We start from the raw sequence: 16,603 nt of genomic DNA, 5'->3' as shown, positions 1-16,603 counted from the left end.
AAATACCAGCAACAGTGTGTGAAAACCTTGTGAAGACTTACAGAACCTGTTTGACCTCTGTCAATGCCAACAAAGGGTATTTAACTAAGTATTAAGATGAACTTTTCTTAATAACCAAATACTTATTTCCAAATAAATTCTTTAAAAATCAGACAATGTGATTCTCTGAATTTTTTTTCTCATTTTGTCTCTCCTAGTTGAGGTATCACTATCATGGAAAATTACAGACCTTTCGTCTTTTTAAGTGGGAGAACTCGCACAGTTGGTGGCTGACTAAATACGTTTTTGCCTCGCTGTCTTATCAGAGAAAACTGAATCATATATGTATTCAAACAGAGCCTAATCAGGGTCTGCGACAACTAAACGTTTGAATAAATTAACTCAATTTCCAAATACCCTCAACTCTCACCCTTAGAGGAAATTGGAGTACCATCTTAATACATTTATCGGTTAAAACTAACTGAGTAGTCACTACTCATGATCAAATATGTATTTGTGTTATTTTACTATCATAAATATTTTCATAAATACCGCAAGGGATCGTGCATCACTGACTTTTGAAACGAGAGGAGTCAACTCCGATGGTGAAGGCCATGGTGTCAGTTTGATCATTTAACAAACAGTTGTCCTGAAATGAACTGGAGCACTGTGCTTACATTGTCCTTACCTTGTCACTAATAAGGCATGTTTACATTATTCCCAGAGAGAATCTACATGTTTCACACTCAAAGCCTTCATCACAAAGTTTTTAGATGTGCATCTGAAAGAGGGCAGAAGGTGCTGATGAGCCACAGGTGTGCAGCTTGTAATCTTAATTACTGCTCATTTCACAAACAATTACATCCCATTATACATTTACACAGGTGGCACATGAGTGAACAACAGGTTGCAACTGTTTGTTCACTTGTTTTCTTCTTGCAGACCATATGTGACATCATAAAAATCAGCTTTCTTCGTGAACTTTTACATATCAAATACAAGTTAATTTTTTCTTTTATTCAATTTTTTGTTTGAATTGAACAGTTCATTTCAAAAAGTAGTTTAAATTTGAAGGTTTGACTGAATTGAACAGTTTTTTTCCCTGTCATTAACTTAGGCCCTGTCCACACGTAGCCGGGGATCTGCCAAAACGTAGATATTGTTCTACGTTTTGGCCTGTCATCTACACGAAAACGGAGTTTTTTCACACGAAAACGGATCTTTTTAAAAACTCCGGCCAAAGTGAAGATCTGCGTTTTCTCCGTTTTGGGTGTCTGCGTGTGGACAGACAAAACCGGAGTTTTAAGGTCCGCAACGTCACTTTCCGCGACAAAAAAATGCTGACATCACGTGTGCGACCTGTGTTTACACTAGGCGACAGCATGGATGCCCTCAGAGCTGCGCTCGCTTTATCAATTGTCCAAGCACTTTTTGCTTGTTTGTTTTTGCAAGAGGAAATACTGCTCCTTGCGGAAGACCACAGACGAAGGATGAGGTTAAGAACGGGGGAAGTACTGCCGCCTACAGGTCTGGCATGTCCTTAACAACATATTTATCCGGGTACGTGTGGACAGAGTTTTATTAAAACGAGGTGGTGTGAATGCAAGTTTTTGGAGGGGCGGATATTCGTTTTTAAATAAACCCGGCTACGTGTGGACTAGGCCTGAGATTAACCTTGAATTGAATCCTAAAGAGTTTCAGTAAAGTGTGTTCATTAACCCAGGAGCAGCTTTTAGGCTTCCTGTAGTTGATCTCTTTTTCATATGTATAGATTCATTTAAATACATGAAACCAGATGTAAGTTTGGATTTATAACGTAAGGCATTTTGAAACTAACGGGCACCAAAATTGTTTTTAACTGTACCCGTTTGAGCGTGTTACAAAAGGTGATGGGCGTTCGCTGTAGCAGCCCCAAAACTTTAGAAATATCTTCCTACTTGGGTGAAAAACTCCCCTTCTGCCGTGAGTTTTATATCTAATTTGAAAATACATCTATTTTCTTTAGTTTTGAGTGTTCTAATCATTTTACTATTTTAATATTATCGTTTTATTTCTTTACTGTTGTTTTTACTTTGTTATTGTTAATCTTATTATTACTTTATTATCGATGTTTAATTTGTCTTAATGTTTCTTGTCTTTCAGTACTTTGGCCATTCACTGATTGTTTTTAAATGTGCTAGATGAATAAAGCTGATTGATTGATTGATTGATTGATTGATTGATTGATTGATTGATTGCAACACTTCTTCGAGCAATTAATGAGGATATTTTTGGTCAAATATGGTGGTCCTGCTGCAATGAGTTTTAGTACTTAGTTTGTCGGTAGACCACTGCGGTGCAAAAAGCACACGGATATTACAAAAATAATAAGTACTGATTACACATTAGGTTTGAAAGGAGTAACAGATCCCAATGTGTTAATACATGACTTTCAACAATATGTCTGGTAAATAAATAAAAAATCTTAATTGCATAAGCTAACGTAAGCCATACCTTAATTATTCCACTAAATGTTAAGCTATGCCTAATTTAGTTGTGTTGGTTATGTGCAGAAAGCAGTCGAGTATTCTGAAAAGGTTATCTAAATATTTTGAAATCTTCTCCCAAAAATCAAGTCCTGCATGATAAATTATGTTTTAGTAAAAAAAAAACTTTACTGACTGCTTGATCAGCATTCTAATACATTAACATGAACCTTGCAGTAAAACATGAAACAAATATGCCGTTAGTTCAAATCAAAAAAATTTCTTTTATTGCATTGATAGGAAAAAGGCTCACATTTTTCCAATGAGCGGCAATAAAAAGAAAAACAATGGTGTAATACTGAAGCAATTGTTTAAAAACAAACCTACATCTCATTTATTCTTCTTTCCTTGGCTTAACTTAGTTTTCACCATCTTTGTTCCATCCACCAAGTTATACAAAACAAAACAGCCCGAAATGACAAGAGCTCATTTTTGCTGTCTGTATCAAAGTAATTATAAAAATAAAAACCTTTAAATTCCAATTTCTCTTCAAATGTAACCATCAAACTTCACAAGTCATTCAAAGAGCAACAAGTCCAAGCACATGTTCATGTACTGTATTGCACCCAATGCAAACAAGCCTCTGACCTCTGTTCTGTGCAAATGTGTTCAGATAATCCAACATCTATTGTATAAACTGGTGCATAGTCATGCTTGACATGTTCACATGTAACATGCACAAACATAGATGTATAGTTCAAACTGGTTCTTAGCTAAAACCCATCTCACATGACAAATCATATCAGGAAAATGTACACATTACACAAATAAGGAAGTACCACTAAAAAGAGAAGGAAGACTTACGTCGGATATTTGAAGAGATGGATCGCATCTATTGAAATTAGCCTTTTGTTTATACTACACATTCAAATGATGCAAAGAAAGGCATCCCTCCTCTGCTTTATCTTTTTTTTTTTTTGCTTCAAAGTCATTGTACATAGATTGGACGATACAACACAGTGACAAAGATAACAACAGTCTGTACAATCAGTCTAGGAAGCCATTTGGGGGGACTCACATCTCCCTAAAAACATTTACACATAAGCAGATTAGGGACAATACACAGTCAACAAGACCATTCTCTACTGGAAAGTGAACATTTCATACAGGTAATTTCATGCTGTTGGGTCCAACCATGTATTGTTATATGTAGTGTTTCACTTACTGTTTATTGTACTGACTAGAAACTGCCCAGAATGATATTTTCATAAGTCTTAAAGAGAGGAATGTCAAGAAACATGTCGACAGACAAGTGCAAGGTTTCATTTCATTGGTCATCTGGCTTTTGGTTTCACTGAACCGAATCAAGTATAACTCCTTAGCTCCATAACCAAGTTCTGGTAACAATTACAACCTAAGAAGAAAGTAAACTTCAGGTTCAGAGGATGAATGTGAAGTGTTTATAGGTGGAAGAGAATCATCTGTATAGTACAGATCTCCAAGATTGTCCCTGTTACCATAACGTAGAGATGTGCAGGCTCCTTCAGGAAGTCCTCTGTCTTCCAGCTCACCAAGGTAGCCTGCTATGTAAGAACCAGTAGAGTGTCTGTTGGGTGGCAGATTCTGTAGGGCTGGTTTATTCCTCCATACCACCCCACCAATGTTGGCAGTGCTATCAATCACCACTCCTGTGTTTGATTTCAGAGCTTCCTGCTGCCTCTCACGGGCACGACTGTTGATGTGGCGCACTCGACTTTGGCTTCGGGAAGATAGGCGACGGGTGAGGACTGGTGGGGAATCATCCAGGTCTCTGGGAACAATTGAAGATGAACTTGATGCTTGGGGTTTATCTTCCTGTTGAAACTTAGGGTTTTCTCTGACTCCATCATCTGCCTCCAGACTTACCAGCTTGCGTAGCTGTTCTGTAAGTGGATCCATCGACAGTGAATGAGGGGCGGCTTCCCCTGTTGTTTCTTTGTGCTTTTGCTTCCTCATATGAGAAGTGATAAAACTGCGACTAATAATGTGGTATTTGCTCTGAAAGTTGCAGGATATGTCCTCAGATGTCAGGTCTCCAAGGGACTTAGACTTGCATGGGCTGTGGGCGGTGGATTTTGTTGTAGAAGAGTGGACATAAGTAGATGGAGGCTCCAAATCTGATTGCAGAGGAGCTTTAGTTTCAAGGCAGAGTTTGTTATTAATTTGTTGAGGCTCATGCTTCCCTAACTGTTTAGGTAAACTTAACTTTGTTTGATGTTGGTTTTGTGGTTGGATGTTTTGAGAGGCTGAAGAATCAGAAGAGGGCGTAATGCAACCATGGTCCATCTGGCTGTAAAATGTTTCACATTTGTAAGATGGGTAACATGGACCTCTGCCTCTGGAAATGTTGGCAGGCACAGCACTAGGAAGGCTTTCAACAGAAGAAAAACCATTGTAAAAGCATCCAGCTTTTTCAGTGTTTGTATGCTTGTTTCCTTCCCTGTCTTGTGGAGATTTGTTAAATATCTCACTGCCACTAAAGCTCCTTTGTTGAACGTAGGACATCTTTAAGTCTCTGGTGTTGTTAGTGGTATCAAAATTGCTGTGACACATTGGGTAGCTGTTCGGATGCAATGGACTTGACCTGGAAGGCCCAGGGTCAATGTGTTTGTGTTGACCTGGAGGGTGGAAGTCGCTCTGTTGCTGATGGGGATTGGACAGCTGGTGTAATGGTTGACTAATTGGAGAATGTGCCTGTGAGAATGAGGTATGAGATGATCGTGTTGGGTACTGTGATTGAGAATATGAATATGGTTGTTTTTGTTGAGAGTGAATGGGAGTGGATTCATGGTTCTGGTAAATGGCCTCATGATTGTCTGGACTTGTAAGTCCCTCCCAGTGGTTGCTGCATTTAGGCAATGTTGGTATGATTTCCAATGGATCCTCATCAACATTTAATTCAACCTCTCTATAAACTCTTCTTGTCGAATGCTGGAAAATCTGTAAGCGGTTGTTAGAGCTGGGGCTTGAGAACCTTTTGGGAGTACCCTGATTTCTTATAGGTTCTACGGTTGGGTGATCATTCACCTCCTCATACACCCGTTCCTCAATGTCCTCGGGTTCTTTTCTTTGACTCCACTGTCTGTCCACACCATTCCATCCCACTAAATTCTGATCTGCCTTTGTTGGAGTGGATCTTAAACAGTTTGAAGATGAGACGCCTGTACTATCTGTCTGAATTTGTACTGTCTGCTTTCTAAGGTTGTACATGGACACAGGCAACAGAACCTCCTCATCCAGAATAGTGTAGACCTCCTCAATCTCTGTTGTTTCTGGGCTTGAGACGAGGGCTGAAGTACTTGCGTTTGCTTGGGAAATCTTCTGAGAGGAACAAATCCCATTGTTCATGTGATTTATTTCTTGGGTTATCTTTTGGGGACTCATCGAGAGTTTCTTTTTAGGAGATGCTGTGTTGATTGTGAGAGGAGACCTTAAATCTCCCATTGTTTTAGGACCGTTGAACCAGGAGCTTGATGTTTGGAAAGGGGTGGTATCATGTGCTGATGTTGTTAGACTGTTTTCGTTAGCTGTGCTTTCAAACTGATCAATTAGAGCTGAAATGGAGCGGCATGTGTCTTGTTCAGTGCCCAAAGAAACAGCATCAATGAGTCTAGAAACTGTGCTATCGTGCAAAGAGCTTGGACTCTTTAGACCATAGCTCATTCTGACAGGAGAAACAGGTGCTGCAGATGAGGGGGTGTGGGAGGAGGAAGAGGACGATGAGATTGAAGGTGCAGCTGTGAATGCTGTATTGTTAAATGAGGTTTCTGGTCGATCGGACACCACCTGACTGTTCGCTGAAAGTGTTGCTGAATGTTTTTTCTCCATTTCTGTTAAGTGCATTTTTGTTTTGATGGGCATTGACTGATAATTTACATAGATGTCCTCTTTTTTTACATCTTCGCAACCAATAACTAAGTAAGATGCTTCCCCTGATTGATCAAACTCTTTTATTCTGAGTGTCTTTGAAGTGGGAGATGTGCTCGATTCATCGGGGAATGACGATTCGATGAGAAGGTCCACAGAGGAAGATCTGACCCTGTCGAATGGGCAAGCTCCTGGGGGCACAAGCAAATCAACAACAGGGTGATGAAATATTGTAATATAGTACAAAACAAAAAAAATCTGAAGGACAACATTTAACGGGTCAACCAATACAAGGCAATAACAATACAGCACACACACACACACACACAAATGGATCACCAAGAACAACTGTGAAGTGGAAGCTGGAAAATGGGGCTGTTGAGATTGAAACAAAAAAAGGTTTAATGTTTGCAAATCTCATAAGGATATAGATGGTCAAATGGAAGCAAATGGCACATCAATATATAGATATTTATATATATATCAGACCATTTTAAAATAAAATACACTGGGTGAATACTTGTATGTCTGTAAACAATGCAGCTTTAAGACAACGGGTATTTTAAATTACCTGCAGAAATATCCTAGTCAGTTCTCAACTATGAAGAAACAACAAATGAAGATGGGACAGAAAAGGTATGTTAAGGTTTTGTGGAGATTAGGTGTGGTCTATCAATTCACATAGTTGCTGTGCGTGAGCTTTAATTTGCTGTAGCCGGAGAAAGAAACGAAGAGAAATGAGAATACAGCCTGGATTCATTAGGATGCAAAGCATCTGAGACTAAATGATGTGGTTAAAATATGTGACTTCAGTCAACTTTTCAGAAGCAAAAGCCTTTTTTTTCATTCATATAACAAAATGAACAAAATATTTCCAGAGAAAAACTTTTTTATGCTATTCATATTAAATTATTTTTATTTATTTCGTATTTTATTTGACAATATTTCTGAAATCTGTCATTTGACAATATTTCTGTTCACTTAGTAAAATATAATGAAATATCCTTACCAATGAGAGTGTCTGCCCCCACATCATGCTGTTCCTTGTCTGGAGAGCAGATGGACAGTTGCCCCTGCAGAAGCCTGTCTAACGGCATGGAGATGGGCCTGTGGATAAGTGGCGCTCTAGGCTGGAGAGGCTTCTCCGCCCCTCCTTCCCTTCCTGACACTTCCTCTCCACCTGCGCCTGCACCAGAACTGTTCTTATGATCAGATATAGAGGCCACTGACTCTGACAGCATCATCTTCGTTTTCTTGCGTCCTTTCGCCGGGGCGCTGGCTGTGCGGCGCAGGAGGTGATCGCTGAGGGATCGCTTTCGAAGACAACTGGAGTTTGTGTCCACAGAGGACTTGGAAGAGCGATTGAAGAAACCACGAATGCCCCGCAGTTGATTACTCTGACGGGAGGAAATAAAAAATCAGTTGAAATGAGGAATAAACTGTAAACCAGGGAGGTTTTTTGGCATGTTGAACACAAATTTTCCACAGCGGATGATGTTAAACCAATGTGTTATGTAAACCATGGGAACAATAAAAACACATCTATCGGATTAGATTTGTGCCAATAGGATAAAAAAAAAACACTTTGAAGATCAAACAAATATTAAGACATTGAGAGAAAAAAAATTGTTTCAAAAGAAAAACTTACGATCTGAATTAACTTCTTTAAATGAGTAACAAAGTATGTTTCCTTTTTCTGTTTGCCTCTATGTGTTTTTGTTATCAATTTCCTTAGTTTTGTTCCCACTGCTCACAGCTTTGCTCTCACTACCAGATTTGCACTTACACTGTCTGGCTTTCTCCTTTGCAATCCCTGAGTTTTTGGTTGCAATTCTGACACAACCCTTTCGGGTGGGTGGGACTTCTGAGAAGTCCTCTCCCATAGGACAGTGGTTTCTCTTGAGTGACAGTTCAGTGACCCGGAAGTGATGTATAGCCTCCAAGACATTTTTTTCCACCTGGTCAACAACATGAATTTTGAGCCCCAAACACGTTATTTCTGCTGTCTGTGGTGTCTACTGAGGATCTAAAGTGAGTATTGATAATATATTTTATCTTTTCTTAGTTAATCTGTAAGTTAAGCCACTTTTTAAGTTGGTTTTAACCAGACGTTAGCTCACTAGCTAGCTGCTAAGCAAGCCATTGTGCTAGCCTCAGGACAACGGTCTATTGTTCCAGAGAAACGTATTAAAAACTCATCTTAAACAATGTTTGAGAACGAAACTAAGGAAATTGATAACAAAAACACATAGAGGCAAACTGAAAAAGGAAACATACTTTGTTACTCATTTTAAGAAGTTGATTCAGATAGTAAGTTTTACTTTTGAAACATATTTTTCCTTTAGTCAATATTTTTGTTCTGTCAATTTTTTAATTTGTGTTTGACCGTCAAAGTTTTTTTCTTGATCATTTTAAGAATCTGATTCAGATCGTAAGTTTTTCTTTTGAAACAAATGTTTTTTCTCTCAATATCTTAAAATTTGTTTGCTCTCCAAAGTGTTTTTCTTGATCCTATTGGCACAAATCTAATCCCATACACATCGCATGTTTTGATTCTGATTTTCAACTAAATGAAACACCTGCATGCATTTTTAAACATTACCAGTAGATGGCATCGTCACCCCTGTTGTCAGCACAGCAAACAAGATGCTGTTATTTCTTTGATCATGCAAGCTTAAACTGTTACCATTTTTATGATCTCAAGACAAAATATGTATAATCATTGCAAGCATAATGTGTACAAATGTTCCAAAATGAAAGGCTGGACAAAAACAGCACATCTGTGTCAAGCATTGCTTTTTTTCATGCAGCACAACAAAGAGCCCAGGGTCTCAGTATACCTTGTGAGCTCCTAAAAAGTGCATTATGGTAAAGCTGGGATTCAAGACAAGAGGGCTCCACTAGAGAGACAAAAATGGGAGGGGTAGAGCCTCAATCGACTGATGTGTTGAGAGAAAGGCATTTTTGACAATAGAGGCTAACAAAAGTATGTTACATCAAATATTGGACTACTGGGCACTTACCTTCCCATAAACATCATGCACTGACACATGCACAAAGATGGAAGCCTCAGTCAGTCCCTCCAAGTAAACATGTCTGTAACCTGTTGTTAAAAGATGAAGGATGACAGAGTTTGAGCCAGAGCTTTGAAAAAGCTGTCATCAGACTGTTGATTGTGTAATGGCTGCCTCAGGAAGGGGAATCAGGACTTAATGGTCTACTCAAATTAATAAATAAAATGAAATTTAGCTAAACCATGTGTTTTTTATTATAAATTAGTCACATCATTATGATTCACAAAATAATACAGCTGCGGCAAAACTATGACTTAAAGATGTAAATTTACTACTCTAATGGTACCATTTACTTACAAAAGGTGTCTGATCAAAAACAAAAACTGAAAACACAGAGATGCTGCAGACCTGGCATCAAGCTGCTGAAGGCAACAGTTCGTTGACCAATGAAGTCTCGTCCAATAGGATCATGGTCCCAGACGAGGAAACGTACAAGCGCCAGCTCAGCCATGTGAAGTGTGAAGGACAAAGTTTCCTCCCACACTGGATTAAAACCTAAATGCAGTGAAAACAAGTTTGTTTTTAATACAAAGCATCTAAATTGTTGGCATTTTACCTCCCTGGAAAATGCCCTGTGATATCAACAGAAACAGCAGAAGAAAGTTTTTGGATTGTCTTAAATTGTTTTGTTTTCAGGACCAAATGTTTTTTTTTCTCTGTACAAAGAAGTCTGAAATAAAGTCTGACTATATGAAAAAACAAATTAAAGGTCGTAACCCCACAAAGAAATATGTCTGGCCCATCACCTTTCAGTTACTTTTAAACAAAGCTCCTTTTGCGTTGCAAACGGACGGGGTCACGGCCAACTTCGTCAAATCTTCAAAAATTGAAGATTTCTATGTACTATCTCTTGTTGGACAATGTTTAAACAGTATGAAGCTGTACTGAGCGATGCATTTTCCTGCACTGAGGCAAGCATGCCACAGCTAGCAGGCTCACTTTTTCTTGCACAGCACCTCATACTGCAGCTCCAGGTGACGGCAAAACCTGACATTTGTCTGTCCGTTGAGAATTTTTCTTTGTCTATTAATGTATCTTTCAGTGTCAGCTGACTGTGTTTTTGTCCGAATTACCACATGAACTGGGGGCATTAGTGGCAGACTGGGACTTAATGGAGACAGACGATGTGGGGAACCCTGAAGGGAAAACCCAAAAGAATATTTTTGTTTTTAAGGCAGCGCATCATACAGCTCTCTTTTCCACCACATTAAATGCCCCCTTTGCACACATTACAAGTGGCTGTTGCCTTCGCTGTCCAGTTTAAAATACATTTTCACTCGGGTGAGATGACGCGTTAGCTCAGTATTGGCTTACTAGCAGAATAGGTATGTTAAGGTTTTGTGGAGATAAGGTGTGGTCTATCAATTCACATAGTTGCTGTGCGTGAGCAAGAAAGGAAGCTCCGCATTAGCCTGCTAGCTAACAACAGCCGTCATTTGTGTGATGTCATAATGTTGTTATCCAAGAAACAATGACGACTGATGTAGAGCAGTGTTTGTCAATGATTCTCTGTGATGCACCTCCCCAGGATACATATAACTTTTTGAATCCCCCACCCTCCCCATCTTATTCTCTGTCGGGGAATCTCTGACGGAGAGAGGGGGGGGGGGGGGGGGGGCATTGTCAGGTTGTCCCAGAGCAGGGTTGGGAGTGTAGAGTGTTGCATCTGGCTTCTGCAAAGAATTCAGCAGGAGCGAAAGAGGCAGCGCCATCAAGCTGGAAATGATCTTGGGCTGTTGTTGGGCCAACCTATCACAGACAAGCACCATCCTTTGCGTTCGATGGACTGTTGAAAAAATTGGCTCTTCACCCATCTTAGGGGTCACACAGCAGATTATTTCATTCTGCTTCCTTTGTGTTTCTAATTAATTCATCTGACTTTCAATCTTTGCATCGCTCCACAACCCAGAGACAAATACAGTACACATGATGTGGCTTTGAAACATGGTGCCTTTTGTATATATGCTGTTTGGTGAAAGAACATACAACTAAGTAATTTTTGTTAAAATGTGAGGTCAAGTCTTACAAGAACATGACAGTTGTGACAAAGTCACATAAACAGTTAAGTGTGTGTGTGTGTGTGTGTGTGTGTGTGTGTGTGTGTGTGTGTGTGTGTGTGTGTGTGTGTGTGTGTGTGTGTGTGTGTGTGTGTGTGTGTGTGTGTGTGTGCGTGTGTGTGTGTGTCTAACCGTTGTCATCAACAACTCGTGTCTGTTCCTTGCAGCAGTCGACTGGCAAACCGATGATCTCCACTTCAACGAATGGATCAATAATCTATTACAGGAGAGCATAGACGGGATTTAATGGGAATTCAGCAACGATACTGGATATTTTTCCGCTGCAAGCATGCTAAATATTTCTGGGCTATCAATATGTATAGAAACGTGTGTGGAAAAACAACAGATGGGGAGTGTGAGAACACTGAGTTTGTGCTTTGGTGTGTTTTTACCTCCCCTCGATCCCCCAGCATAGAGTCTGGTGGTTTCGGCAGCTGCTGTCCACTAATGATCTTGAGAATGAGCTGCTTCTTGGGGTAAGCTGGAAGTGGGTCATCACTGAATGGGTTGAATGAGCCTAGAGGGAGTAAAAGACAAGAACAGCTACTTCAATTATTGTCATTGGTTAATCCCATCATTCAGGGCCTCTTGCTGCGATGTCTGCTTTTATTGGTATGTTTAATTGTAATTTAAGATGGTCAAACGTTGATCAGGTCTATCTGCAGCTGAAAATGCAAAACACACAAAATAAGAGGTTTAAATGACATTAAAGAATGTTTTCCAGATGCAATCTAACGTGGAAAACCATATTCAAAAATAAAGACAGGTTAAACATGTCTTTGTTTTGTCTATTCTGCCCTACAAAAAAGACACTTTCAAATAAAAACCAAATAGCTTTTGAATTACAGATTAGGTTTCATTTTGTCTATATCTGATAGTGTGAAGCATTGAAGGTCAGTTTAGTAAAGACACCAGCAAATGTCTTATGAAAGAAAATTTTAATGCCCAAAGAGGTCCTTAACTCATATTTCTAATACATTTGCAGTGGTCTCTAGTAGAAATAATTGTTTTTGAAGTCGTACTCAGGTCATAATCTGGTGCTCGTTTCAGGAACTAGAAGATATCCAAATCAGAGGAGAGATTTAGACGGCAGAATCTGGAGTTTTATTTCCCGATGTTCGGACATCTTGCCTCTGATCGGCTAACAGCAACATGACTCTACCATTGACTCCATTTGCTCTGCAATGTGGATGTTTTATCTCCATGTGAAACACAAGCCTGAAGGAGTTCTGCCATGTTGTGGAGTTGCTAATGCTAACGGTTAGCTTCTACTAGCTCAGATGTTCACTGCTGTTTCCCAAGTGCTAAACCAACAACAGCCTTCCCCGTCGCGTCAAGATGGGTGAGTCCATGACCGTTAGGTGACAGTTAAGTCAGGCTTTTCTAATCCTAGACTGTCACCGTCTATTTTCTATCAGAAGCTAATGCAGGAGATAGGTGCAGAAGATTGTTTTCATGTTTAGCCTGCATTAAAAACTCAGAGTGACTGATTACTTGCAAAAATAAGTAAAAACTGGTTTCTCAGTAAAGGACCTCTTTAAAGTCAGCTCCAAACAGTTTGGAGCTTATCACTGTGCAGAAAAAAATGTCACACTCAAATTAATTAGAGAAAAATGACCAAATAATTCAGAATAAAACATGTCCCACTCAAAAGTTATTTAGATTCGTTTTAGATTTGTTACAATTTGAAACGAGACACATCACACACATTTTGGCTCAATTTGTGTTCCTAATGACTCGATACATCAAACTGCAAACGTACCTAACACTGTTTGTGACTAAAGTTTACAAAATAACAGCTACATCCTCTTGTTCTTTGAGCATCACTAATTTATTAGAAACATTCTAAATCTTTACTGTAATTCTACATTTGATGCACGTCTGTTTATTTGTGTACCTTTACACATTGGTGGAGGTTTGAGGACGTAGCCAATGCCTCCGTTCACCATAAACTTGGATCTGTTGAGCTGCATCATCCGTCCCTCTGTCTGATAATTTAGTGCCACTGGAAAAAAATAAAAAACCAGAAGAATTTTGTCATTATTTCCAAAAACTGTTTTCAGAAATTCTATTAACAAGATCCTTCCGATTTAGTTTACCTTGATCATACTTGTAGTATTAGTTAATACTGACACTCAAAATCTAAACAAACGACTTGTTAGCACATTTTAAAAGGCATGAGCTCATGCTCAGTTATTACATTCACATCTTTAAATGTAAACTCCAGCTCAAATTCATGATATAAATAGTTGATTATGCAAATGAGGAAAACCCCTGAAGGGCACTACATTAAAAAAACAACAACATTGCTTCATCCTATTATTTTGTTCTGTTGTAAGAAACCTGCTGATGTGATGGTTAAATAAAAACAATGTAACGCTTTAGCTGGAGGTTCCTGTTTGTTTATGCATTGCTTGTCGTTAGACTGAAACCATCGCACACGCTACCGTCATGTTTCATGAAAACACTTTCTGTATCTTAAATACGGAATTAGGACTTGGAGTTTTGAAAACCAGCCAAGGAGAGAAATGCACATTTTAAGTTTTTTAAAAACTGCTCATTTGTTACAGGGATACAATTTATTTAGTTAAGCTCATTTCGAATTCAGGAGCAAATGTGCAAGCATGATTATCATCACTGAAAAAAAATGTTCCCGATCCTGTAGACATCTAATAATCCACAAACGGTCAAACCGTGTTTGAAGAAAAAATTAATGGTTTTCTCACATTTGTCTAAAAACCTCCTCCAATAACATGTTTCAGACTGAAAGCAACCATTGGACCATCCAGTTATTGGGTCTCACCAAACTGCCACACTTCAGCACTTCTCTGGGTCCTCTACCGATTACGCGCTCACGCATTTAGCAACAGAACACCAATGGTGTGAGAGGTTCTCCGCTCAGTAATATCAGAGAAGGAGAAACTACCAGAAATTACCAAAGTCCCCCCCCCCCCCCCCCAAAAAAAAACACCATTTGAAGTCACGGACAACAAACGATATTTAAACGTAGAAAATGGCGACTGGTGTTTAGCACCCTCGTTTCATCTGGCATCGTGGGTTTCCGGTTCTGGCAGAAGCGTCTCAGGGATGACTTCTGAGGGGAGGGGTGAGTGTTCCATGATCGTGTTTGCGTTCAAAACCTTGCTTGTTTGCAGATTTGTTATAACAGCTTTAAGCTGAATTGCTGAAATAAGTGAAATTTTGCGCCTTACACCTATAAGTGTGACAGTAGATTAATTATATGGTCATTGACTCAAAATGAAAAAATTGATAGAATAACTATTTATCAAATGCATTTTTATTTAAAAAAAATGCTTTATTTTGAAGTTCTGCTAATATGCCATTTTCCACCTGTTGCTGTACATCACCAAAGGTTTTGAATGAAGAGGCAAGCAGCCAGAGAACAGAAGAATTTGTCTTTCCCCTGGGAAATGATTGTGTTCAATCTTTTGCAATATTGTTTCATATCGATTGGTGGATCCTAAATCAAATCAGGTCAAAACGGTATTGTGACTAAATTTAAAATAACATCAAATTGTAATCCTCTGCACCAATATTTTATCGTATTATCAATGCTACTAAAAATGCTCCAAACAGGTTGTCAAAATCAGTTTTCAAAAGCTGAATGTAAAACGAACAAATGTAGTTTTGTAATATTCTTTTATGTTGTTTTTGTTTTATTTTCTATCTCATTTTGTAGACTTATTTATGGGCTTTTTCTGTCTTTCTTTGCCTGATTTCAGTATTTAACCAACACATCTCCATCACCTTCCACCTTCTTACTTTGATATAATTTTTCTTTTTCACATTCAGCCTCAGACTTGGCTACGTTTCTGTCTAATCGTGCCAAGATCAAATTTTCTTTTAGCGCTGTTTGCTGCGTTGTCATTAGGACTTGTGCTGAAAGATGACCTGCTACTGTGGTGCCTTTTGTTTCGATTAAAAGTGTAATATTGTCTCTCTGCCTGATCCTGGATTCAGATCTTTACCTCCTCACACAATGGAAATAACTCGGGACTTTTGTACACGAGGTGAACTCTTTGCTAATTATACAAACATTTTAATGTAAATGGAGACATCCGGTGAAGGATGTGGACTGATGGGTGACATGTGACTGCACAGAGGCAGCTCAGTTTTTTTATTATTAGGAGCTTTCAGTGACAGAGCGACGCCTTACCCAACTGACAACCCACGTTCCAGTAGAACTGAGGGTTAAAATTAGACGAGTCGATTCGATAGGCTGAGGGATAAATCCGTGACAGCTGTCTCTGGTTAAAAGCCAGGAACTGTTCGGTCCGGTGATTGACCAAAGATTGAGCTCTGGTCTCGCTGAATGACAAAACATCACCTGGAGTACCTGAAAAAAAGTAACATTGGATTAGGAAAATAAAAGTACCCCCGAGCGGTAAAATGCAGAACTTATTGTGCATGTTTTATTGTTTCACCTTCATTTAAACACTCCTGTGAGGCAACAGAATTGGTGAACACTACCAAGTTTGACAGATCTCTGCTCAGTTTCATCGTCTTCCTCTTTCGTCCACATCTAAAATAATTCCAGAAATGGGCGCAGTAGTTACAATGACAATTTGTAAAGGTGCATCAAGCTGGTGAAACGTGACATTTGATTCTCACACACACATTGACCCATTTACAGAGGGGAAAAAATATGGCAGGAAGGTTAGGATTGTCCGTCGGAAGCAGCTTGCAAACCACAGGAAAGAGCATCAAAGGCAAAGAGCTTAATAGGGACCAGAACCCATGGAGCGCAGCAGTACTCACAGATACATGCACAAACAACTTTAGACACAGTCGGTCACATTTGCAGGAATTGTCAGCAGGAATCTCTTTTCTGGCAATTCTCAGGGACATGCATGTATAAATTCACAACCAGGAATAGAGACTGCAAGAACAATGGACTTAGGACAACAAAGCTGAGCGTCCATGAATCCCGCCAAATGTTCACTCAGACAGAAAAAGGATTGAAGGACATATATAGAAACACACATAGTGTGGTTTATAAAAAGAACTGGGCTACAGTATGTTCAAATGGCAGTGGGATTTCATTTAATTTTGTTCTTTTTGAACCAAATGAACACTACTTTTACACAGAAACCCCACATGA

At 39.2% G+C, this 16,603-nt stretch overlaps 1 protein-coding gene across 5 annotated transcripts in view; it reads right to left on the bottom strand.

The window, feature by feature from the left end:
• Positions 1 to 3,701: 3,701 nt before the first annotated feature.
• Positions 3,702 to 16,603, bottom strand: part of plch1 (phospholipase C, eta 1) — a 74,789-nt gene continuing 61,887 nt past the window's right edge. For 3 of the 5 annotated variants that reach the window (XM_070543580.1, XM_070543581.1, XM_070543578.1), the window contains 10 exons: positions 15,927 to 16,024; positions 15,659 to 15,838; positions 13,379 to 13,486; positions 11,874 to 11,998; positions 11,614 to 11,698; positions 9,773 to 9,919; positions 9,374 to 9,453; positions 9,191 to 9,250; positions 7,360 to 7,747; positions 3,702 to 6,541 (listed from right to left, as the gene is read on the bottom strand). In XM_070543580.1, coding sequence (XP_070399681.1) covers positions 3,852 to 6,541; positions 7,360 to 7,747; positions 9,191 to 9,250; positions 9,374 to 9,453; positions 9,773 to 9,919; positions 11,614 to 11,698; positions 11,874 to 11,998; positions 13,379 to 13,486; positions 15,659 to 15,838; positions 15,927 to 16,024 — 3,961 coding nt within the window. In that variant the 3' untranslated portion in view covers positions 3,702 to 3,851. Of the gene's footprint in view, positions 6,542 to 6,921; positions 6,950 to 7,359; positions 7,748 to 9,190; positions 9,251 to 9,373; positions 9,454 to 9,772; positions 9,920 to 11,613; positions 11,699 to 11,873; positions 11,999 to 13,378; positions 13,487 to 15,658; positions 15,839 to 15,926; positions 16,025 to 16,603 lie in introns of all 5 variants that reach the window. The other 2 variants (XM_070543583.1, XM_070543579.1) reach the window with 2 other exon arrangements.

This window comes from Nothobranchius furzeri, chromosome 13 (assembly GCF_043380555.1).
Source record: "Nothobranchius furzeri strain GRZ-AD chromosome 13, NfurGRZ-RIMD1, whole genome shotgun sequence".
Taxonomy (NCBI): domain Eukaryota; kingdom Metazoa; phylum Chordata; class Actinopteri; order Cyprinodontiformes; family Nothobranchiidae; genus Nothobranchius; species Nothobranchius furzeri.
Note: the sequence above shows the minus strand (reverse complement) of the source record. Positions and strands in the feature narration are given on the sequence as shown.